The sequence below is a fragment of the Pundamilia nyererei genome, unplaced genomic scaffold (assembly GCF_000239375.1).
Source record: "Pundamilia nyererei isolate P.nyererei 1_Seehausen unplaced genomic scaffold, PunNye1.0 scaffold00089, whole genome shotgun sequence".
NCBI lineage: Eukaryota > Metazoa > Chordata > Actinopteri > Cichliformes > Cichlidae > Pundamilia > Pundamilia nyererei.
Window position 1 is genome coordinate 318,620 of NW_005187490.1, and position 23,615 is coordinate 342,234.

The 23,615-nt window shown below is 40.4% G+C and overlaps 2 protein-coding genes across 3 annotated transcripts in view; one reads left to right on the forward strand and one right to left on the reverse strand.

Moving 5' to 3' along the window:
• Window positions 1–545: 545 nt before the first annotated feature.
• Window positions 546–7,873, reverse strand: dkk3b (dickkopf WNT signaling pathway inhibitor 3b). Its single transcript, XM_005739062.1, has 7 exons — window positions 7,544–7,873; window positions 6,818–6,943; window positions 6,582–6,662; window positions 3,154–3,246; window positions 1,329–1,473; window positions 891–1,041; window positions 546–795 (listed from the first exon to the last, which is right to left on the reverse strand). The coding sequence occupies exons 1-7, from the start codon at window positions 7,736–7,738 to the stop codon at window positions 774–776; spliced, it is 813 nt and encodes a 270-aa protein (XP_005739119.1). The 5' UTR covers window positions 7,739–7,873; the 3' UTR covers window positions 546–773.
• A 7,476-nt stretch (window positions 7,874–15,349) lies between these two features.
• Window positions 15,350–23,615, forward strand: part of far1 (fatty acyl CoA reductase 1) — a 25,281-nt gene continuing 17,015 nt past the window's right edge. For both annotated transcript variants that reach the window (XM_005739064.1, XM_005739063.2), the window contains exon 1: window positions 15,350–15,502. The gene's annotated coding sequence lies outside the window, so the exon portion shown is untranslated. The remainder of the gene's footprint in view (window positions 15,503–23,615) is intronic.

The window sequence follows — 23,615 nt, forward strand, 5'->3', positions numbered from 1 at the left end:
GTTAGTGGGGACAGGTTAACTGGAAAACATAAAATTGCCCATAGGATTGAATGCAGGAGTGAATGTGAGTATGATTGGTCGCCTGCGACAGACTGGTGACCTGACCAGGGTGTACCCTGCCTCTCGCCCTAAGACAGCTGGGATAGGCTCCAGCGCCCCCCAGGACCCTGAAAAGGATAAGTGGATAGATGGATCCAACTTTTTGAATTTGTAAGTGATATTTTTCACCTCTGGTTCTTTTTTATATGACCTGCATGAAATAATATGAGTCAGAAAGTCAGGCTGAAGTACGATGTGCATTTTGTAGTCCAGCAGATATCACAAGGTTAAGGAGCCGAGTGCACATGCAGTCTGATTCACTGATTCTCCTCCTTATTAATTCTCCTTCACACATTTTCTTGACATTTAATAGTTTCCAGTAATGTCAATGAAAGGTCATTACAAAAAGACATACCCACCAAGTTTTTAAATGTGTAAAAGTTCGCCCTCCAGTGTTCACTGCTGACAAACCAAAAATAAGATCACCAGTAAATAACAGAACGTGCTTTCCTTGGTTCTCAAAGCTGAAAACAAGTCATTTATTGTTGTTGTTGTTGTTTTTAATATATATATAATATACACTGGCAGTAAGGCATAAATAATACAGTGAGTGCAAGTTCAGTCCTGAAGCAACAGCCTGTACTTTCAGCAGCTCTTGATCAGCAGAGGCGTCCGTCTTTGGATTGTTAAGGTCATTTCATCTAACTCTGCTGCACTGTAAGTCTCTAGTACTGTTATCCACACACAGACCCACGGCTGCAAGAAAAGAGAAAAATGTGAATTTCAAGCAAAAAAAAAATTACACTTGCTCTTTTTTCACTGTAAACGTGTGCTGCTGTGTTTGGTCTCACCCATGAGGCTGGCACTGAAGGTCATCGGCACAGGGGCAGTGGTCACGGGGACCCTCCTGGTCCCAGGCTAGCATGTCCATCAGCAGGTTGGGGTGGCTTAGACAGGACTCCCCCTTGCCCGGTTTGGGGTTACATACTGGAAACAAAAGCTCTGATGGAAGCAGCAGTGAAAAAAATACATGAAGTTTAAAATTGCCTTTATTGAACCTTCTAAGTCATTGACTGGTCAGTCCAAATCACAATGTCTCACTTAGACTATCCCCGTTCTGACTTTGTTAGTCTTGGACTATGCTTGATTCCTAAATTCTGTCACCAAGCATTTAGAACTGGTTACAGGTTGAGATAATAACATATTACAGATTGCTTGAAAATAGCAAACAGATCCAATTAGGCACTTTAAGGTAGTCTCTCTGGTGTTCCAACCCAGAAGAAACTTACCTGGTTGGAAAGCACAGCAGAGGTGTGGCCTGCAGTCACTCTGACTCTGACAGATGGTTCCCTCTGTTCCACTGGTGGCGTTCACTGTGCACTGGCCCCAAACACACATCTGATCAGAGCAGCACTCCTCATCCTTGATGCAGGGCTATGTGAGGACACGCAATCAGATATGTTAAAAAAAAAGTATGTCAAGTGCATCCTTTTGGATTCATGTAGATAGCATTACATCACGGCATAAAGGGCACTTTTTTTTTGTTTTGCTTAATGCATTTTTATGTCACTTGTGTTACTTTTGAACATTTTCAAGTCCAGTGGTGTGTGCAGAGGGGGGCATGGGGTGGTATTTCTATGTTATGCTACATTCCACTTCTAATCTGCTATTTAGGAGCAAATATTGCACATATTGTAGTATACATCATTTATTTCAGAAACGTTGGTACCATTAATTAACCAAGATTATGGATTGTATTATGTAAACGATCTAAATACTTGTTTCTGCCACTTTACAATAGAAAATGTTTTATTCAAAACAAACATTCAACACAAATTATCTTTAAACTCAAGTTCAGTGCTACTTTTTGTCTACTGCACATAACATTAAAACTATGTCCAATATTTTCTATGCTGTATATTTCTAATAAAAAAAAACTGCAGAAATTGCAGTTCCTCTATTGGCCACGTGAGGCTTCAAATATATAAGTCCCCATATTGTCACGGTTTGCAAGGGCAGACTGTGTGGAGATGAGAGGTGCAGACACAAGTGCAGACAAGTAGAGGAACAGGTGGAGGTTTAAACTGAAAGTGAGCCTTTCATTGGTGGCTGTAAAAAACACTGTAAAGCATTTAACGGAAGGGGAACTGAAAACACTAACAAAACCTAAACTGGGAGAAGCTAAACAAAAGAACATGAAGAACAAGCAGATGATCCAACGAGGAACAGCGGGAAACGTATATACACTCAGAGGGAAAGGAGGAAATGGCAAACAGGTGAGGAACACAGCTGTGACTAATCAGACAAGACCAGCCAGGGAGGAAGGAAAACAGAATACACTGACACAGGACACAGACTGTCAAAGTAAAACAGGAAATACACAAACGTAGAGTCAAGGATTATCAATACGTAGCCCAATGGACACAAGGGAGGCACAGTAACACAGTAACAATGCTGTCCAACTTATCAGCATTATAAAGGATGTTTACAGCTTAGAACAGAACTAGCTTCTGTGGACGTTTCTCCTAGATAACAACTGTTTGTTTGTGATTTTTCAATTTTAATTTTTTCCCCTGTATGTATTATGTTGAGACAAAGTTAGCCATGTTGTCTCTGTGACTGACAGGTTTTAGCCAAGCACTGCTAATCTGAGTGACTGAACTGAACCTCTCAACGGCAGAGCTCCTATCAGTGAGTGAAATTCCAGTATTTTATTAGTCTGTTAGCCCTTATCATCCAAACCATTTATGGATGCATCCACTACTCAAACTTTCAAGCATAACTGATAAACTTGTACTCCACTCTTTTTGCCCAAATTCCTTTGTAGCTCAACAAAAACAACATGGAGGCTAAAGCTGAGCTTTCAGACCGATGGGACTGACAGTCCAGAAACCACCAGGTTAAGTTATGGTGATTACTTTTACATGCAGCCAGTCACACTGTACTGTAGCTGGAAGGTTGTTCCCTCGAAAGCTGAAAGGCAATACAACGATTAGAGGGGAAGTGTGAATCGTCTGTGGGTTCATCGTGACTAGTGATGCTGTACTTGAAGCAAAGACACTGATTATAGTAGCTCATCGCAACCACAAAAGACAACACTAACTGTCTCCCCACCATGTCTGTTGGGATACAGGGGAGGCATTTGGAGTTCTCAATCTCATACAGGCAGTATTTCAGGTTGCCACAGTCCTCGTCCACCATGCATTCCTGTGGGATGAGAAAAATGAATTACAAATATATGAAGTGATGAAGAACCTAACAGAAGTATTTATATAGTTTTAGATAAGAAATACATGCATCTTGAAAATAATCTCATCTCACAATGGATATCATTATCAAGAAGCACTCAGCCAAACAGAATTCAGTGTAGCTGAGTGCTATTTGCCTGTATCACAATAACAGTCGTACGTTATTCCACTGCACCCCCACATAATGACTTCCCGGTATCTGCTGGGTCCATCTCCATGCAAACTGCATTAAGGATAACATCAGTGGCATCTGAATGCAACAGAAGGGCTGGGTCTCTAGAGTATCCCCTCCTTCTGTCCTCTACACTTGATTTGCACTCCAGCATGTTGAAGGTAAAGAAATTATCTTCAAATATGTGCCCTTTCTAGGATGACTCACAGAAAGAAACGGTGCTTAAAAGAAAACACAAATTTTTTTAATGCCTGAAACAATCTGGGCTTTTAAGACCAAGCTGGAAATATTATAAACTTGTTGTTAAATGATGCTAACTGTGAGTTTGTTGCAGGAACACCGTGTACACCATGCAACAAAGAGACAAATATTGTGCATGCTGAAAAATGCACTTTTAAGGGTGGATTTTCCAGCAGAGGAAGTCAACAAGTCTTTATGCTAATGAGATATTTGAGATTTAGTTTGACTTGTTTCCAGTGGTGAGAGGAAACAGTGCATGCCAAAAACCATCCCAGCCACATGGGTGGATTTCTCTGATCTATCTTTGAAAGTGTGGCCTGTGAAAGTTTAACACAGGAAGCAAACAAAGAACATCTTTAAACCAGACCTCCTTTCCCACTGTAAATTTAGATTTCAGTTTTCTTGCCCGAAAGCGTTATTACTGTCTGCGTTTCTACCTCATCAATACAGGAAAACAGGTCAAATGAAGCTAAAAGGTTAGATATTAATCACACATTACAGAGTCCTGGTTTTATTTGTGAGAAATGGATGACTTAAAGTTCCTCTATCATGCTTTTTTGGGGGTTTCTTCTTTATATTTTTCTGAGGAAATGTAACATGACAAAGTTGCAAAGCTTGGAAATCAACTGTTATTTTTTGCAGGTCGGGGAGTCAAGTTCAGCAGATTTCAGATGCCTGCTCTCATCAGCTGGCGGCTTAGCAGATTCTATTCTGCTCATCCTATTAGCAAGTCTTATAGGAGCGTGCTATTTTGCTGCAAGCTGCTTTGTCACCCACCACCACCCCATATTGTTCAGCCTGTTTGCGCTATTTTTGACTTGAACCATGTCGGTTGTCTGCTTTGTTCTGTGGGCAATCCTTGCTTGCCTGCAGTGTTGACCTTTCTCTCCCTGCATTTGTGTACATTTGTGTGTTTCCCAGAGCCATGGCTACACAACTGTTATCACTGGTTCCCTGGATTGTGCACTTGTCCCATCCACCATGGCGCCAGCTCTTCCGCCTACACTCTACAGATTGTTTATAATATAATTCAGACTCTTTAGTGTTAATTTTTTTGTGTTTTCAAGTTAACACCTTAGAATTGTGCTGTGCTCCAGATTTCCTCCTTGTGTGAAAGGAATTCCACACAGTATTTTATTGTTTTGCTCTCTAGTCTGCTTGTTTGTTTTCACCACTCTCCTACAATGTCTCTCCTCTCTGGCTTTGCCTCTGAAAATTCCACTGCACATTATGAATTGGTGAATAAACCTTGTCAACTGCTTTTCTTGTGTCCCATCCTGCTTCGGTTAAATCATAACAGTAGGAGGATCTTGCTGCTGTTCCCCCTCCTCTTAGGCTTTCTACGTATGATTTTCAAATGGCGGGGAGGTCCCAGAAATGCCACCAAATATAAATGTCTGAAAATGGAGAAACAATCCTAGGTTTGTCTGAAGTGCTCCTGGCAGAAGCTCAGTTATTCTCTCACACAGCTTAATACAATTTGTCTTCTCATTACTTATCTATCTTACAAGTTGACACAAAGGCACGGTTTCTGCCTAATAGCTCTTTCAGCACACTCACAAGCAAAGAGTGAACAAAGAGGGAGCGCATGCCTTGCAGTTTTATTGGCAACTGACATTTTCTAAGAATGCTGCACTGCTACTTAACGAGTTAGGTAGAGAACTCATGCCAACGCAGTGTCTTAGCTGGGCTAGGTAACCCATCAGAAAATTCAGCAGCTGAAATGGAGGTATGCAGAATCAGGGTAAAAAGAGCACAGACCAGTGTTATGAAACCACAAAGGAGCAAAATACGGGACATTTAACGCAACAGCTGAAATGTAGTAGCCACAGTTGTCTGCAACGCTTTGTAGCAACAATAAGGCATTTGACTGACAATTATTATGGACAGCAGTGCTGTAGGAAATTATCTAGACCCTCTATTCACTTAAATCACATTACTCACAGACTGCCTCCACTCATCCAAAAAGCATCCACATTTTAACCAAATGTTTCCACATTTTAGCTTACATGTGCTTTTCTTCAACTCCCCATGCGCTGACTAAATTTTTTTTTTGAAGCAGCAACAGTGCCATGCGATTAACTGACTCTACTGTGACTTAACAAATAAGGTTAAAGACATATGTCGTTAGTTGTTTAATTTGTTTGTTTTAGTATTTTCTTTACAAAAGTACATCTTTTTGGCTTACAATCTTCCTTGCTTCCTTGGCATTTTTTCCTCTATTAACATAACCACCATCTGTACAGCTGCCAGGAAAGAAAAAGATCAAAACCACCACCGTAAAGTAAAGAGCAGGCAGCAAGCAGCAGCAGCAACCTCAATCCAAGCTGGCCTCCGCTTGGTGAAAACTATGAAAAGTATATGGTAGGTTTCTTTGCTGGATGAGATCATTCTTTTTTTTTTTGAAAAAACGTATTAATACAATGGTCCCATGGTTTCAAAAACCTCTCTTTCTCTCTGTCTCGTCTTACAAATGTGGAATATTTCCCAAACTGAAGGAAAATGCATCTGAAATCAAGCACTCTAAAAGCTGATAAATATTTAAAATAATACTGACAGATTCTCATTGGAATGTAATAAAAAAGAGGCTTGAGCTTTTATCTGTTTCCAAAAGGCAGCCTGTAAACTTTCCATCGCTTTGAAAAGAGGTCTGAAACTAAGTGAGTTGGATTTTGTGTTTCTCCAAAATATTTCCAGAATCCCAACTTGATACAAGCCAAAATGTTAAACTATTAATCTCAGTACAAAATACTGACTCACATAAAAATAGCAGCTTCATGGCAGCATCGGGAAAATGTGGACACAGAAGAAAAAGACAAAACCTTGTTTAAAACTTGGTTTAGGTTTAGGTCTGGATCAAGGACAAGAGGTAAAAGACTCACATGATTCATGTTGTTCCACTGGCTGGAGATCTCCATATGAACATGGGACAAATGAGTCTCCCCAGTGTTGTTGTTAGTGTCCTATAAAAACAGTAAGGGGGTGAAATACTGCAGACCTGGGGAAGAAAAACAACTTTTCTTTTCTTACCAATTAATCCTAAACCCACTCAGACACTGTAGACTATGAAGTGAATGGCTTGTGTGTGAAAGTTACACGGTAATGAGTGAATCCTTACCTTGTCAGTTCTGTCTAGCACCTTAACTGCTTTGTCTCTGTTCTTTATCACCATCGTAGTCTCATTGTGGTAGTTAGGACCCAGCTCCAGTGAGCCTGAAGAGGATTTTGCACTCTCTGTAGTGATCTGTTGGAAGGAAAATTAGGGTAAATCTTAAATAAAGAGCAGCATATGTTATACTGTACATCTGTTGTTCATATTTTGGAAAATATGGATCCTTAAGGGGGCTATAAAAATGGATAGTTTGCATTCTCTGCTTGATGCAACAGGGAAACCTCCCAGTAGCCCAGAAATGATTAAAACCAGACGCTCACTGACATCAGGAAATGTATCGGACCTGCTGAAATTCAATTCTTGGGAAGGAAAATAACAAACACAAGGTACTGAAGGCTGTCTAGAAAAAGCTTTTTGTATGAAGTTCTTGCAGGAGCTCTTCCGTATTGCCTTTTCTTTTATTGAACTGAGTGTCTGGCCGGGAAATCTCTATTTTAAGCAAATACTATCATGATGAGTGACGGTGGTACTCAGCACGGCGTGGGTCAGATTTAAAGCAGACACGGAAACTATGTGTCTGCTAAAAGTAACTGAGCATTAAAATAATTTGAAACACTTTTTATCCCCCTGCTTTCTAATAAAACTGTCGCGTATTTACTTTAATATGGACACATTGGATTTCTCTGCCAGTCAGCACTGGCTTTATATGAATGGATAAAATATGACGCCAACCTGGTCCACTGCCTCCTCCAGTATGTGCTGAGTGTCCTCCATCAACTCCTCTACCTCTCGGAACATATCGGTCAAGCTGACCGGCCCCCGCTCCAGGCTCTCCCGCGGGAACAAGGTCCCGCTCCTCGCCGTGCCGACGGCTGCCCACAGAAAGCACAAACCCCGGAACACCGACAGCTGCGCGATGCCGGACATCTTTCCTTCTCTTCCACCTAGTCTGTCTACCGAGCAGCACACGGGTGTGACGCACGCAGGGCACACAGCTGGACACAGCTGGATCCGTTTTATTTGGAAAGTATGAGGAGCGCAGCAGCAGCGGTGGTGAGGGGGAGGCGGAGGAGGGGAGAAAAGGGGGGGGGGGGGAAAAGCAGGATCAGGTTTAATGGGGTGGAAAAAGTTCACGCTGCATTTCGTGATTTAAACGTCAAACACAGGCCTTTATAAAGACATAAATGTGAACCGGACTGTAAAACAAACAGAAGTAGAGGCTGACAGACGAATGCCAGATGTGATCTGCAGAGGCAAGTTCCCACGTAGGCCTGCGCTTAATCACCGGTCACTTCAGTGGAGCTGACAGCAAGAAATACACATCATGTCAGACAGCTTTAGTGAAGGTCCGCCCGTTCTTTTGAAAATCGAGACAAAGTTTGGACTCTTTTGCACAATCCTACAGAAAAAAAGATTTGATTTTAGTTATATTTATGTGATGAAGAGCAACTCGATGTTTCATTACTGATACTGTGTAGCTTGGATACTTAGTCTCCTCAGTTTATGAGGCTTAATTTGAGGTTTGTCGTTCATTTCAGAGTGTTGTTTCTGGTTTGATCTTATTACCCTGATGATGAGTTTTAGTATTATAATTTTGGGTTAATGTCTTTATTATTATTATTATTATTATTAGTAGTAGTAGTAGTAGTAGTAGTAGTAGTAGTATTAATAATATAATAGTAGTATAATTTTATATTACATTATTATAGTAGTATAATAATATAATAGAGTAGTAGTAGTAGAGGTCGGCTCTCCAGTGCCAGTCCTCCGTCTGGTTTTAGTCCCTTTGTGTTCTTTTGTCTGTAACTTTTTATGTCTTTTATTATGTTTTGGTTATTTCCTGTTTTATGTTGAAGGTTAGTTTTACTTCCGGTCTCTTTCTTCCTATGTTTCCTTGACCGTTATTGTCTGCTGTCAGGTGATCCCTCCCGTGTCCTGTTGTCTAATCAGTCCTGTTTGTGTATATAGTCTTGTGTTACTCCTGCATGTCTAAGTCTCTTGTTTGTGGGTTTTAGATTTCACCTGTTGGACTGTGTATTTTAAGAAACGCTTACCTTTTCTTAAAATATCCCTCGCTGTTCTCCTATACGTTTCACATATTCAGATGGTTATGGCATCTTTTAGTTACATTTGTTTCAGTCTTGCCTTGCATTTTTGAAAGTTACTACTCCCTGGTATGTATCTTGTATGAGTCCCTGCTTCTACTGTGTTTCCTCCTGCTGGAGTCTTTGTTCTTACTGCTTTTAGATCAGTCTGTATTCTGGGTTGCCTACCTTAGCCACCTGAGCTGATTGCACCCACTCAAAATGATGCTTGGGGTTTTGATTTGATTTGATTTGATTGGTAATTTATTTCAACATGTGAACAATATACAAGTACATTTAGAAAAGAAATAAGAGAGAAAAAAATACTATACAAATTACATACAAAAAAAATTCTGATTAATTTACATGTTGAAAGGGAGTGGGAAGAAGTATACACTTATTTAATCCCACCCCTTTGCCATAAATTATCAGTGAATATTTAGTCAGCTTCCTTACTGATATAATTTATAATAAAAATAGTGAACAGATTTTTGATATACTATATACTATAATATCACATCATGAATTTTTTGTTTGTTTGTTTGTTTTTAAATAGAGACATTCACTTAATTTAAATATTTTCCTTTTCTTTATAGATCGAGAAGATCATATTTTTATAACTCTTTTTGAACAGTTTTATGTTTGGACATTGCTTTAATTCCATATTCAGTTTGTTCCATAGTTTCACTCCATGAACAGAAACACAAAAGCCTTTTCTTGTAGTACTTCATTGTTTTGAAGTTACAAAAACCCCTTAAATTATAACTTCCTTCTTTCAAAAAAAACATACTCTGAATATTACCTGGCAGTTCTTTATTTTTTGCTTTGAATAGAATTTGTGCTGTTTGGAATTTCACTATATCGTCAATTTTCAATATTTCAGACTGCAAAAATAGTGGGTTTGTATGTTCCCTATAACCTGCATTGTGGATGATTTGAATTGCTTTTTCCCCCCAGAGAAGCAAGTTTCACAACTTGGCAACCATCTTGGATCAACTCCATTTGTCTGAGAGCTTTATTTTTTGTCCGGAGGTTAAATATTTGGTGATTCTGCCCCCAAAATGAGATTTAAAAGAACAACTTCCTGGTCAGATTATTCTTTTGCACATTACACATGAGGTTTCACAACTTTACACGTCCTGAAACAACTGTGAACCTCAGTACATTGTGCACATATGTCAGTACAATAATGTGACTGTCTGATTGTACAGGGTGTATTAAAAAAGCATCATCCGATTTCAAAGTGCTTTGATTCCACAGCCGTTCACCAATAAGACCAAACACGTTCTGTTGGAAGGAGTACTATTTGTGAGTTTCACATGGTTACCGGTAGGTAGCATAACAACAGCTGCGGCTACAGTGACTCCAATCTTACTTGCAGAAATATGAAACAAGTTTGAATATAGTACAGACATATGCTGTGTGGTCTGTTTCTATGTGTTAGCCCTGCGACAGACTGGCAACCTATCCAGGGTGTATCCTGCCTCTTGCTCTCCGACAGCCAGTATAGGCTCCAGCCCCCCAACTACCCTGAATTGGAGAAGTGGAAGAGAATGGATGGACATACTGTGTATCCAGAGGGGTACGGCATACATCACGTGTGAACACTGTAAGTTTTTTGTATGTAAAAATATAGTCAAGTATTTTAAAGTTTACTGCAAGCTTCACTCTTTCATAAAGTTCTTTGTATGCTACAACTTCTGTTTTCTCTGGGGTAGGAGCTAAGCTAGAGCCAATAAAAACAGAAACAGGTGGCTGGAAATATTGTCTGATACTGTCCCCTGGTGACAGTTCATAGCTACAACATGAAGTCATGGCTCAGTAACACTGCGTAGAAATAGAAAGCTTCATCTTAACTCTATACACTACAGCATAGCCTAAGCAATAATGAGCAGAACTAAGTTCAGCGTATTGGTGCAGCCCTCCACAACAGTCCTAGTGTCTCATGTGGCCCCTTTGGAGAATGAATTGCCCACCCATGGAAGCCTCAGCCTAGCATACACTTTCTCAGAAATGTAGCTTCATGCTACAGGGACACGTACCTCAGCAGATCTGATAGGTCTGTTTGGCAGCAATATACTGTGTTGGCACAGTAATACAGTTAACGATAAGATAATATCTCTATGAATCTAAAGTAATTGAGCTAAGAGTCGGCGCCACGTATAGCTCAATTCTGAAGTCATCGCTTCATCCTAGTTCTTAACTTCCAGTAAAAGTAACTGTTGTTGAAGATTTATTAGCTACAGTTCCAAGGGGGAATCACCATTTGATCCAAAAGTAATTAAGTGTATGAAGTCAGTAATTTAAAAAGATCTGAACATGATTTTCAAGCACATCTTGAACCCTGTCCCCTCATACATGAAACTGGCTCTATGGTTACAGATTTTTGTCATAACAGAGAGAGAGAGTAAAAACTGCTACATATGATACTAAAGATATACCTGCTTTGATCCAATTGTTGTCCCGCCCTCTAACTTTAGCTCATCTACATGGGTTGCAAATTCAAATATAAAGCACTGTGTAATTGTATTCAAAAGAGAGATACCAGTGTAACACAAAAGAACAGAGAAACACCTGTTTTGTGCAATGACAGTGGCATAAAAATGGATTAGCAGCATCTCCATGCCAAAATGTGAATACAACAACAGTGTGTGTTTGATATACACGTTCAGATATGTAAATAAGCGTGACGTATACATATTGTTTAGTGATATCAAACAAGTAAATGGTTATATGTTTGTTAAAATAATCAGGGGTTTTAGGTCTGTTAGTTTTATTGCACATGCATGCATTTATGCAATATGTTTTGTATATTTTTACACTATAACACTATGTAATACAAAGAGAATCCAAATATTTAAGTTTAAAAAATCCCAAAAAATCCCAAGTACCTTAATACTTTGTGACCTTTTCTCATCTATCTATGTACTTTTCATTGAGCAGCACTCAGTTATTTGCGCGTCGGAATCAAGTCCAAACACAGCCGTGAACACTAGAGGGCGAAATGTTGCCTGCTTTGTGTTTGGCAGCACATAGCACTCTTTCACACACATGCACCCACCAAACCACCCACACTGGGAAAATGCTAAGGAAGAGGCTGATCCCCACATGATCATACCGTGGACTGATGCTGATTTTTTTTCTTTCTTTGATTTCCACATTAAGAGCCCGTGTTTTTCCACAAATAAATGTGATATCTCCAAACCTCTCCACACACACACACCAGACTCCCATATGTTCTACTTAGATTTTGATTCTTTCATGAATATGGATATTGCAGATGTAAGCCTTTCTGTAAACTCTTGGCTTATATTGTGTAAAGTATGGAAAAAAATTTCAGATCCTTCTCTTTGGTTAGGACTGCTCATGCCCTGCTCTTGCATCTGGAGCCTGTTGCCTGTGATTCTGTACATTTAGCTTCTAATTTTTGTACTATAAGTATACAAGGTATATCTTTAATAATGTAGTCTATGAGTAATATTGGAGCTGGAACACTGCTCTTTCAGTATTCATCCAGAATGAAACAAGTCTCTGTTAAACTAGTTTGTCCACCCAGCTAAACAAAAGCACAGTCTCTTGCTTCTGATGATCTACTATTATGTCCTTGTTAACTTAACATGGGGCCATTTTGTATTATTTCAGCGTAAGAGTGCTAGTTTAGCTCTGGGTTTCAGTAGATACAACTAAGCTAACCTGTTTTCTCTGCAGCGTGCAGGCAGAATAGGGAAGAATGAGCGTAGCTTTTGGACGTCCCCCAGGAAACTTTGACCTTCAAACACTTCATTTCCTGAATTCTGATGATTTTTGTTTTCCTTGTGCACTGATTTGTGCCTTCTCTGCAATCATTTACAGTGCAAATTTATTTATGTAAAAGATAAACACAAAAATCAGGTAACACAGTGGCATATTTTACTGTTTCGTTCTCCTTTCTTGTTTCCTTGGTCGAAGTATCAAAGTCAAAGTGTATTCAGATGGCTACTCTGTCTGATATCAGCCCATTTTTGTACATTTTGTTTAGGAAAAAGTTGCAAAACTTGTTTGCATTTCTCTTTTTCTTAAAATCTGTTTGATCAGATTCACAGAATTTTTATATTTAGAAATATAAAGCTATCTGATGATTGGTGTATTATTTAACAATGACCACATATGACAGAGGTTAGTGTCCAAATGTCTCAAGACATCCCTCTTTTCTTCATATTGTGCTTCCAAGGAGTACTACGTTCTTCTGTTTTTTTAAGTGGTGCTGTGCAACAGTTCTCAAGTCTTTCTGCAGAGCTTTAAAAGTTTCAGAACACTGTCTGCTTTAAGAGGAGAAAAGAGGGAGAGAGATGAGAGTCCACAGTGTCACCAGCTCCAGCACACTGCACTCTGCGTACATGACTAATAGAAAATCTCAATTTTACTGCACACACACAAGACTCTCAGCTTCATAGGAAATACACAGTATCTGTGATGGTGTTGCAGTTCACTCAGTTGTTAATGTGGAGGCCCCAGTGCTTGTACTCAAACATTACATCAGCATCCTGTCTCAGGATAGACACGGGTCATAGAGCTGTCCTCTTCCTGTTGAAGTCAGTCATCGTTTCTGTTCTTATTCACACACATAACCAGATGATTCCTTTCAGGCCACTCCACAAATTACCTACTAATGCTCTGTATTCTTTCTTATGCTCATCACTAATACTTCCAAGCACTCCAACACTTTGTCATATTATCTCGTTAGTTGGCATGACCAGGCGTTGTACTGAAAGTCTGAGGTGAACAGGGTGAACAGGAATGGAGACAGTACAGACTCCTGCACTGCACATCAGACAGACCACCGTCCAGTCCAGAGTATACACACAAGTCCTGGAGGATGAAGGAATTACTACCACTGAGTGGCCCTCAGACGCCTGTCCTAAATCCAACAGAACACTCTGGAACAATATGTTTCGTAGTATCCAACCCCACCAGGTAGCACATCAGACTGTCCAAGAGTTCAGTGATGCTGGTCCAGATCTGGGAGAGGATCCCCAGGACATCATCTATCGTCTCATTAGAAGCATGCCCTGACATTGTCACACATGCATACAAACACCTGGGGGACATACAATCTATTGAGTACCATTTTTAGCTGCTACTATGAAATTTTGGCAAAACGGATTAGCCTGCCACATCATTTTTTCTCTTTGATTTCAGCCCTTTATAGGCTGATCATTTTCTTTTCCATCAAACGATGTGGTATCCTTTCATTCATATCACATTACCCAGTACATATCAGTATAGATATGCGGAATAATTTCTTTTTCTTTATCCAGTTGCGATCTGATGTGTTTTCAGAGCATTCTTTTAATTTTCTGAGCAGTGTACTTATACACTGGTGTAAGTTTTGCATTTACATTACGGTAGGAATAAGAGGCTCGATGAAATCGACAGCCCACGACAGCATAATGTTACTTTTCCTCACTTTTAGAACAACTTCCATGGCTTTTTAATGGCTCTGCTTCCTTCCTCACTGGGCAAGGTGAGGAATTTCAAAGTACCTGCCTTTGTTAGGTGTGCCATGTGACCCAGAGTGGAGACATGTAACTACATGTAGCTAGTATAGTGTATGCAGTCTGGGAACCACCCATCTACATGCCACTTTTTTTAATTTTAATTATCTAATCCTTTTAAAACCATCCTATCCACCTCATCACTGGTTCAGTGAATGGGACCAATTAAACCCATTTCCAAAAATAGAAATATGATTGCACACTTTTGCCGTTTTTGTTGCAGCAGTACATCATATTTCAGTTTCTATCAAGGAACTAATTTTCCCAAGGGGCCAGATGAGAAATAGGACTGCTGTGGAGGGCCTCAGCAATGAGCTCATACAGTAAGGAGGATAACATTAATATGAGCTGAACTGGGCTCTGTGTTTTGATGCAGCCCTCCACAACAGTCCCAGTTTCTCACGAGGCCCCTTGGGGAAATGAACTGCCCACGCCTGAGAAATGCGCTAGTTACAAAAATGTTATGACCTGATTGTGTCTCCTTTTCCTCAGCCCATGCTTTTCAGGGTGAACTGTTTGATGCTTACTCCGCCCACTTTTGCTATGGGAAAGATGCAAATTTGATGAAGTGGTTTCACACCTACGGTGCTGAAACAACAAAAGGTTTTGCACAGAAACCTTATTTAGTCCTAGCTACTGCCATTTTTCTTCATCTAACGTACCACGAGGATACTTCCAGTTTCTACGAAAGTGTTACTGTGAACGTGATGTCCTAATAAATCGATGATTTAAGGCTTAGAAAGCCTTGCAGGTTTTGCCTCAGGTAATAATGACCTCTGTCTCATAATTAAACGATAGTAAGTCATAATTAGGAGAAAAGTCTCAGTCGAAAGTCTTTTCGTGTCTCCGTAGGCCGAGTAGCTGAAACAGGTAGGAGTGAGACCTCATCATCTTCTTCCTATCTGTGCGCGAGACCGCTGTCCCTGACGTCACGGGGTTCATTTATTCCGCTGGCTTCCTGCTGGGGCTCCACTCAGTCTTTCGTAGCGGTACTCGCTACTTTTCGCTTCCCGCCTCACTTCAACACTCTCTCCTAAGTTTTCACGCCGGGAGGAAAAGCGCCGACATTTCTGGTACGTACACGCTTCAAATCGCCTTGTGGAGACACGCGCGCGCCCCTGTGTGCGTCTCTGTCCGTGTATGTCTGTGTGTGCTCGTGCTCCTGTAACTGTAAGCGGGGCTTCAGAGCTTCAAGTGCCCGTGCGACAGGCTGTCAACGTGTAGGCAGAGATGCGACACAGAGAAGGGAGGGGTGGCTCGAGGCTTCTGTAGCGCAACTCCAACAAATTACGCAGATATGAGGACCAGCTGCGACTCTGCTGGCATTCCTCGCACATCGCGCACAAACGTGGCAGCCAGCCACCGCGAAACTCGTGCAGCATTTCTTGTGGGGTGGCCACTCTTCCTCGTTTTTACTACTTAAACGAGGAAGGGGGAACTACTTCAGCAGCACAGGAGACTCTTAATTTGTGGCGAGGCTCTAGCTGAGGCGCACACCTTCTAATTTCCTCGCAGATTCTGCTACTAATCACATTAAAGGCAGTCACAGCCAAACATTAGTCTGCGTGGTCGGTTTAATCGTCGCCTACTGTGCAAATGGAGAGTGAGTGGTGACCGTGATAATGATTTGAGGCAGCTGTGTGTAATGAGAATCACGGGCTTCACTGCTCACTCTACCTAATGGAGTCTGCCTTTTTTTTTATTCCCCCCTCCTCTTTCACGCTTTTTCTAATTACACACACTGGCTTAGGTAAAATCTCAAAGAATTACTTCATCACGATGATTATGGTGACATGCTGACTGAAAGAAAATGGAATTGTTGCAATCATCAGAGGGTTTATTGAATTTTTTCCCCTCAGAGATATTTCTGAGGTCTCCTACAAATATAAACTTTCAGAAGAGGTTTGTCTCTCAATGATTAACACACACATGTGTAAAATGTTTATTAAGTGCTCTAGGATTTGGCTCTGTTCCCACTTGGTTGGCATACTTAGTTTGAAACTAAGTTAACCTGAAATGCAAGTACATAGATGGCCGTGCTTTGTCAACAATTACAGGCAGGAAGTTGATTTTGACTGGAATAAGCACGTTGTTGGCATTTGCACCTGCAGGACTTGAAGTCAACGCATGCTTGTTGGCCTCCCCAGAGAGCGAGCGAGTGATTCATGATTTTTTTTTTCTCTTCTCCCCTGGTAGTTGCACTACCTCTACGAACATATTCTTAAAAAACCTGCCTAGCAGCAACAAAATGGCAAGGCAAACCTCTTTATCGCAACATCTGTGTTCAGTATAAATCACTGAAAGTTGCAATTAAGCACATTTAGTAGAATCTTCATTTAAAAACGGGACCAGGATGGTGTCAGTTGGAGATATTGATGCTACTACACAATCAAAAAGTCAGATGGAAAAAACAAAATGGGTTTCTATCAGTTAAGCTTCATTCAGCATCTCTGCAGTCTCACCCTCTTGCAAGATAACTTGTGCAACATCATAAAATCAAGTATGTTTGTTAGCAAACAAACTTCTGCTAAATCTTTACTTGCCTTTGTTTTACTTCTCTTTTTCAAATGGGAAAGCCGGCTATCCTTTTTTTTTTTTTTTTTTTTTTTTTTTTTTTTTTTTTTTTTTCTTTCAGTTTGTGGTTGCTCATTTGTTGCCTAGCTAAGGAAAAATGCACTGCCAAGGAGCACCAGAAATGTTGTCCATGTAATAAAACGATGTTAACCCCAGTTGTCCATCTTCAAGTGTAAAAACATGCAGTCAGAAATGCAAACACATAAACCAGTTAACTAATCGGAAGACTGGACCTGCGTTAAACTTGTGCTTTCAAGATGTTGTAAAGGGCTTTAAAAATGTACGCACAGGATTAAAGTTGTTGTCGTCACACTGGCCTGAGATATTGTTTTTGAGATTTCACAAGTTGTCTTCTGCAAACACCAGGCTATGAATTGCATGTGTCCAGGTTTCGCTTAAGCCTGGAGACTCCGGGGAATGGGGGGGGGGTCCTCACCGAAGATGTTTTGCACATGAGATGTGTGTTTGTTTTGTTACTTTTTGCATCAGTTTATGATTCTGTCTTTAGTGTGGGGAAGTATCCTACTTAAATCTTAAGTCTTCACTCATTACTACTTTCAAGAAGAGGGAGCATCAGCTTTCAGGCCATTCAGAAACCCTCTCTGTTTTTAAGATTAGCTTTTTAACTTTCCTTTTTTGATAAAGATCATAGGGCTGGATCAGATGACCGTCCCTTAGATAAGTTGCAGAAGGCTTAGGCCTCTGGGGGCTTCCCATGATGCACTTTCTTTTCTTTAATTTGCATCTTTTTGCTCATAGTGTTTATACACCACACTGCATTTAATCATTAGTTATTATTCTCTGGCTCTCTTCTACAGTGTGACTTTTGTTCTGTCTTCCTCCCCTCACCACTAACCAGTCACTATAGATGCCCCACCCCACCCCCTGAGCCTGGTTCTGCTGGAGGTTTCTTCCTGTTAAAGGGGAATTCTTCCTTCCCCCTGTTGCCAAGTGCTTGCTCATAGGTGATCGTGTGATGGTTGGGATTTTCTCTGTATTATTGTTGGAACTACCTTACAATATAAAGTGCCTTGAGGCAACTCTTGCTGTTATTTGGTGTTATATAAATGAATTCAATTGAATTAATTTAAATGTATTACTCTAAATTTTATTTAGCACATTCAAAAATGAGAGCTAACTGAAAGTACTTTCCGTTTGAAACAAATGTATTAACGTTTAAGCATGTGAAACAAAATTGAACTGCAAAATCTACATAAAATGTGGTAAATAGAACAGTTACAGGGAAATCAAGTGCAACTGAAATGGAAAAAGAATCTCTAATCAGAATTAAATGAATAAATTGCAAAGAAAATGTTAACATTACAAAAGGAGAACAAATATATGAAAAATTCCACAAATGGAGAATAAGAGAGAAAAGACACACAAAGGACTCTTTGGGTGATTACCTCAGTGACCTTTAGTCATAATACAAAGTTAACAGACTTGTAATATAAGTGCTATATAGTCTGATGCACAGAGAGCGTTGAAAACGCAATTTTTAACTTTACCAGTGCAGCGTTTGTTGGCTACCCAACAAAGGATTTTCTCATTAAATTTAAAGCAAGGATCTTTAAGGATTCAAGCATGAATAAAGTGAATTACCATTTCATATCATGACATTTTTATTATTATCATCTCTAATATCTTTGAGTTTGGTTAGATTAGTGTTGTGAATATATACATTTTAGTGTCTGTAACGCTTTATCATTTAATTCAAAGATCTATCGCTCTCCCACTTGTTTGGTATTAGGTGGGGTTTCACATCAGTCAGGTGTGGATTGTTCCTCTGAGAGCATTTGTCAAAAGCTTAGACTTCCTCTGTCTGTAAACAATTAAACCTCAGCCACAGGTGCCCAGTTGGGGCATTATAATGCATTTGATCAATTATTTAGAGTGAAGCATCAGGGATCAACTTGCTGTCTGCCTGCCTGCCTGTAGGCTTCAGTAGCTCTTTCACAAACACTTGATCAAACGCCTTAGCAGGCCCTGCGAGGCTACATCCAGGGACAGAGCTTTCTGTTCATTCATATGAAGACACACGATTTGAGGGAGTATTTCAGTGTAGGCTGAGTTTTCAAGGGCAGCTGTATGTGGGATGCTAGATATGTTCGGGGAGAGAAAGCTTTTACAGTCTTTTGTTCCAGGGTCTTTTTTTTTCCTTTTTTTTTTTTCTTGTGATGTGCACACTTTCTGCAGCTTTAAAGGGGTTAATGCATGCATGATCCTTTTTTGTTTGTTTTTTTGGTCAGGCTAAGAGACATGCCTCCCCTCTCTCCCCTGCACTCCCGTTTTTCTTCACAATCACATCTTGTTTGTTTTTCTCAATTATCTCATCTCTATAATCATAGACCAGGCACCACAAGGAAACATGAGCATTACTAGATTCCTGCCTGTGAAGCAGCTTCACAGCAATTCTTGCTATTAGCCAAAAAAGTTTGTCCTCCTCCAACCCTGGATATATTGGCCAAAAGAGGCATGCAGTGCTTCCAGGTAGGCTCTGGTGGGGATTTTATCCTTAAAAATACCATTTATAAGTGGGCACATGCTGGTATTTGTCTATATTTTGGTCTATCAATCTATACTGCCACTTTGATAATGTTTTTTCAATAGAGCTGGGTGAACTAAAAAAGAAATAAAATTTAAAAAAAAAAAGACAGTTTTAGTATAGTGGATGGGGATTTGCGTCTTTATTTTTGAGAAACCAACAGGTTGGATGCCAAAAAGTGACTGTAAAATTACACCTCAATTACTCCTCAACCGCTTGGGGAGTGGTTGCTGGAGGTTGGTGTCTAATGCTAGGTGGAATCGCTCACAAAGAGCACCATAAACCTTGTGATTGTTGATTCTGACTCTTCTGAAAACACTTACAAAAGTGCAAAGCAAACCAGAATATGAGACAACCACTGGCAGGTGGTCACTGAGCAGTGCCTAGGCCCGTGTGGTTTGCCCTTTACTTGCAGTGGACGGTAGCAGGCATGCCCCCAAGCAGACAGGACCTATTAGTAGCAGCAAGGACTTAAGCCACTTACAAGAATCATTGTTTTATATTTATGTGGCATATAGAACATGTTCTATGTAGTTTTATTTGTATAGCACCAAAACAACAGTCACCTGACTTTGTAATCCGAAACTCTTCAAAGTGTTGGCGTCACCAGCATTGGTGAGAGAACTCCACACAACAATGACCTGTTTTACCGGCTGTCAGGTTATGTTTCACGAGGAAGTGAAGCTACACTCCACCACACTCAACAATCGACTTCTTTGCCAACTGCTGCTTTGAGTGGTTAGTCTGTGCTGGTTGACTTTAGAGTTTGAAGGTGCTTTGAAGGTCAGACTTCGACATAAAAATTTTTTAATCCCCCCCCTCCTACAAACTGTCGGCTACCATGCAAAATGTATACAAAAACTGGCTGCTGGATATACTGCTAAATTCAAATGATAATTTAGGCATGTAGTGAATCAGTGAGTGCAGTAACTAGCTGCAGATTGCACTACATGAGTGATCGATTCAATGATCAGCATGGTCATTTGTGTTCATCTTTCAGGAGGTGCTTTGCATTGACCATTTGCAGTTAAATGTGGGCTATTCCACATTTACTGGTTTGTAAAATCACTTGGTTTTACTCAGGCACTTAAACACTCTTTAGTTTTTATGTTGCAGATCCTTCAAGGGCCCTAAACACAAAGCAAGAAAAACTAGAAGGATGGTTATTCGCACACACAGACACAAACAGGGGGCAAATCTACAGCTACAGCAGAATTAATAAATGCTTGCAGAAGGCACCTGGGGGTTTAATACAGCTGGCTTGTTGTTCTAGTCTTGGTTATTAAAGCACCATAACACAGCAGCGTGATGTGAATGATTGTCTTGCATGTTTGCGGTTTAAATGCCAGGATGAGTAGGCTGACTCCTGACTTTCTAAACTCTGTGGTCTGTATAACCTTTGCATGATTGAACACTGATCCTGTTGGCTCCTGTTCTTTAGCTGGTACTTTGTTTTTCTGGCCACTGGTTTGACCCATCTTAGTGTTATGTAATACATTTTCCACACACTTTAATTCATATGATAATCCAGTTTAAGCATATGTACGTCCTCCTTAGTTTAGCTGTGACACTGCTGTTTTCGAAGTTGCTCTGCAGTGCGAGTTTGAAGAGTTTGTTCTGCTGGACACCTGCAGTTATGTTGTCCCCATTACCTCTGCTCTTTTGATCCAAAATAATCCTCTCACAGATATGTGTGTTCTTAACTGGATGCAGATACTTGATACTTTGACCCTCTCCAAAACAGAAAAAAGAAATCTGGCGTAGGAAGCCAGCAGTTGGCTGTTCTGTGACCATTTTAAATAACTTGACATTCTGGTGCTCGTTTTCTTCAAAAGGCAGACTTAGCTTTGTGGGGTAAGCCAACTACTGTCAGCAACAAGTGAAAGATGACAACAGTAGCGGGCCGGTCAAATAGCTTCACATTTGTGTCATCCACTTTTACTGCCAGTGGGTTTAGGTGTGTCACGGACATCGTGCACACGCTCCAGCCTCTCGAGCCCAACTTCCTCCCCAAATGACCTCATGCATTGACAGCTTTTGTGGGTGTTTTTTGTTTTGGTTTTCTTCCTTGAAACATGTTCAATCTAAATTTTTTTTTCTTAATATTAATGTGTAAACTGAAGTTTGTGCAAATTGTTAAACTGCTCAGCAAGAGTGGGAACCCTTTGAGAAACACAGCACACTTGCATATTTGGAACCTTGTGGATCAGCTCAGAAAGAAGACGGATCCTAAAAGTAGATAAATGACAGAAATGCACACAAAGCGACGGTGCCTCTTCTGCTTGTGTTTTCAGTATCGTAAGATTCATCGTGGGAATGATCGGATAACCTTATCAATAAAATCTTACGTAGAGTTTGAGACGGTGGGACAATAATAGTCCAGAGTGCAGACTAAAGGTTTAATAAACTACACCTGATGTTTGGGTTTGCTGAATAGAAGATAAGAGACAAGCGGCTTCAATTTTCCATATTGAAACCGAAAATTTAATTTAACCTTGGTTCTGAAAGTTCATGGAGTTCACGCAGTCCTGATAGGCTGATTGTAACATCAGCTGATGGCTCAGCTGAGACCCTTTTGTGTATCCCGTTGGCAAATTTCCCCAGCTTCTCCATTTCATGCTATTTCTGACTTAATGTGCTCCCGCTTGCCTTACCCTGACAGTTGGTCACTACAATAGATAATCAAGCTCGGTTCATGTCAAATAGTGTTGTCATTTACTCCCATTAGTGGGCCTTTCAATGTGGCATTTTTAATATTCTGTACAGTTTTCCTTACTAATAACATATTAGTAAGGAATAAATTTCTTATTCTTGCATGTTTAAATCCTAGTTTGGTTTTTTTTGTATTTTACTGTTATTAAAACGTATTTTCCCTGTTATTGCTTCAAGCTGCTGAATTTCATGGACGTTACATGGTGTGAATGCCCCTTTCAGCTTTCCACTTATCACTTGGGGTCAGAGCAATACCATGCTATAGAAATGATTGCAGACGCAGTAACAATACTTTTGACCAAATTGGTCCTGACAGAACTAGTTTTTGAACCATGCTTCCTGTCAGCGTTTAGTCTAAGCTAGTCTTTCCCTCCTCTTTCAGTTGAGTTTGGAGGCCAGTCACATTATGGGCATTGTGTGATGTTTTTAATAAGGTCAGTCTCAGGCCCAGTATAACCCACAAGCTATATCAGACTAAAATATCTGTTTTTATAATATAGATATTTATAATAAAGATCTTTTATAATCTCTGTCTGGTGTGAGTGCTGTTTTGCGCTCACACAGTGAAACTTGGTCCTAGTTGCAGCAGGGATCAGACAGATGTACAGCTGGAGCTTGGCACTTGGCACAAGATGTGATGCAGCAAACTGTGCATCTGCAGCACTGGCCAGGGATCCACAGAGCGTCTACAGCAGTGGGACCTGGGGAGTTGTTCCTCACATCAGTCCATATGAGCTCCAGAGCCCAGCAGCTGCAGTACCGTGTTAGCAAAAGTTATGCAATCAGTGTCCAGAGTTAATGTTTGTTTGATATTTTTAATCATCTGCTGTGTATGAGCTATTGCTCTGCATCCCAGCAGAATTCACTGACAGTTTAAGTCCTCAGGCTGGTGGCAGTGGCTTTTTGCATTCAGAGAGCGTTGTGCCCACCAGGATTTTTCCACCAGCTGACAATGAAAATAAGGTGTCAATGTAGCCCTTGACTTGGTGTCTAGTTTTCAAGTACTAAATCAGTTTATGCTGCATGTCGTGATGTGCTGTTTTCTCAAGCAGCCAGCCATCTGGTTTAGAAATGAGACTCATGTAAAGCGATCTGTAATGTTTACCAGATGCTTGGAGTATAATTTAGACCTTTTATATAACAACTGAAAGGAAACTAAGATAGGAGAGTGTAGAGCTACAATTTCTCCTCGGGCAACACCGAGATAGAGGAGGATGTTGCCCACCCCCGTCCTAGTCTGACAGTGCAAACCTGAATAACCAGTTTAACTGTAACTACGTGTGTGGCGATTAGGGATGGGTAAACGGTAGTAACCAGACCGAAAAGCAGCGCACATTTCGGTGCTTTTTAAAAAA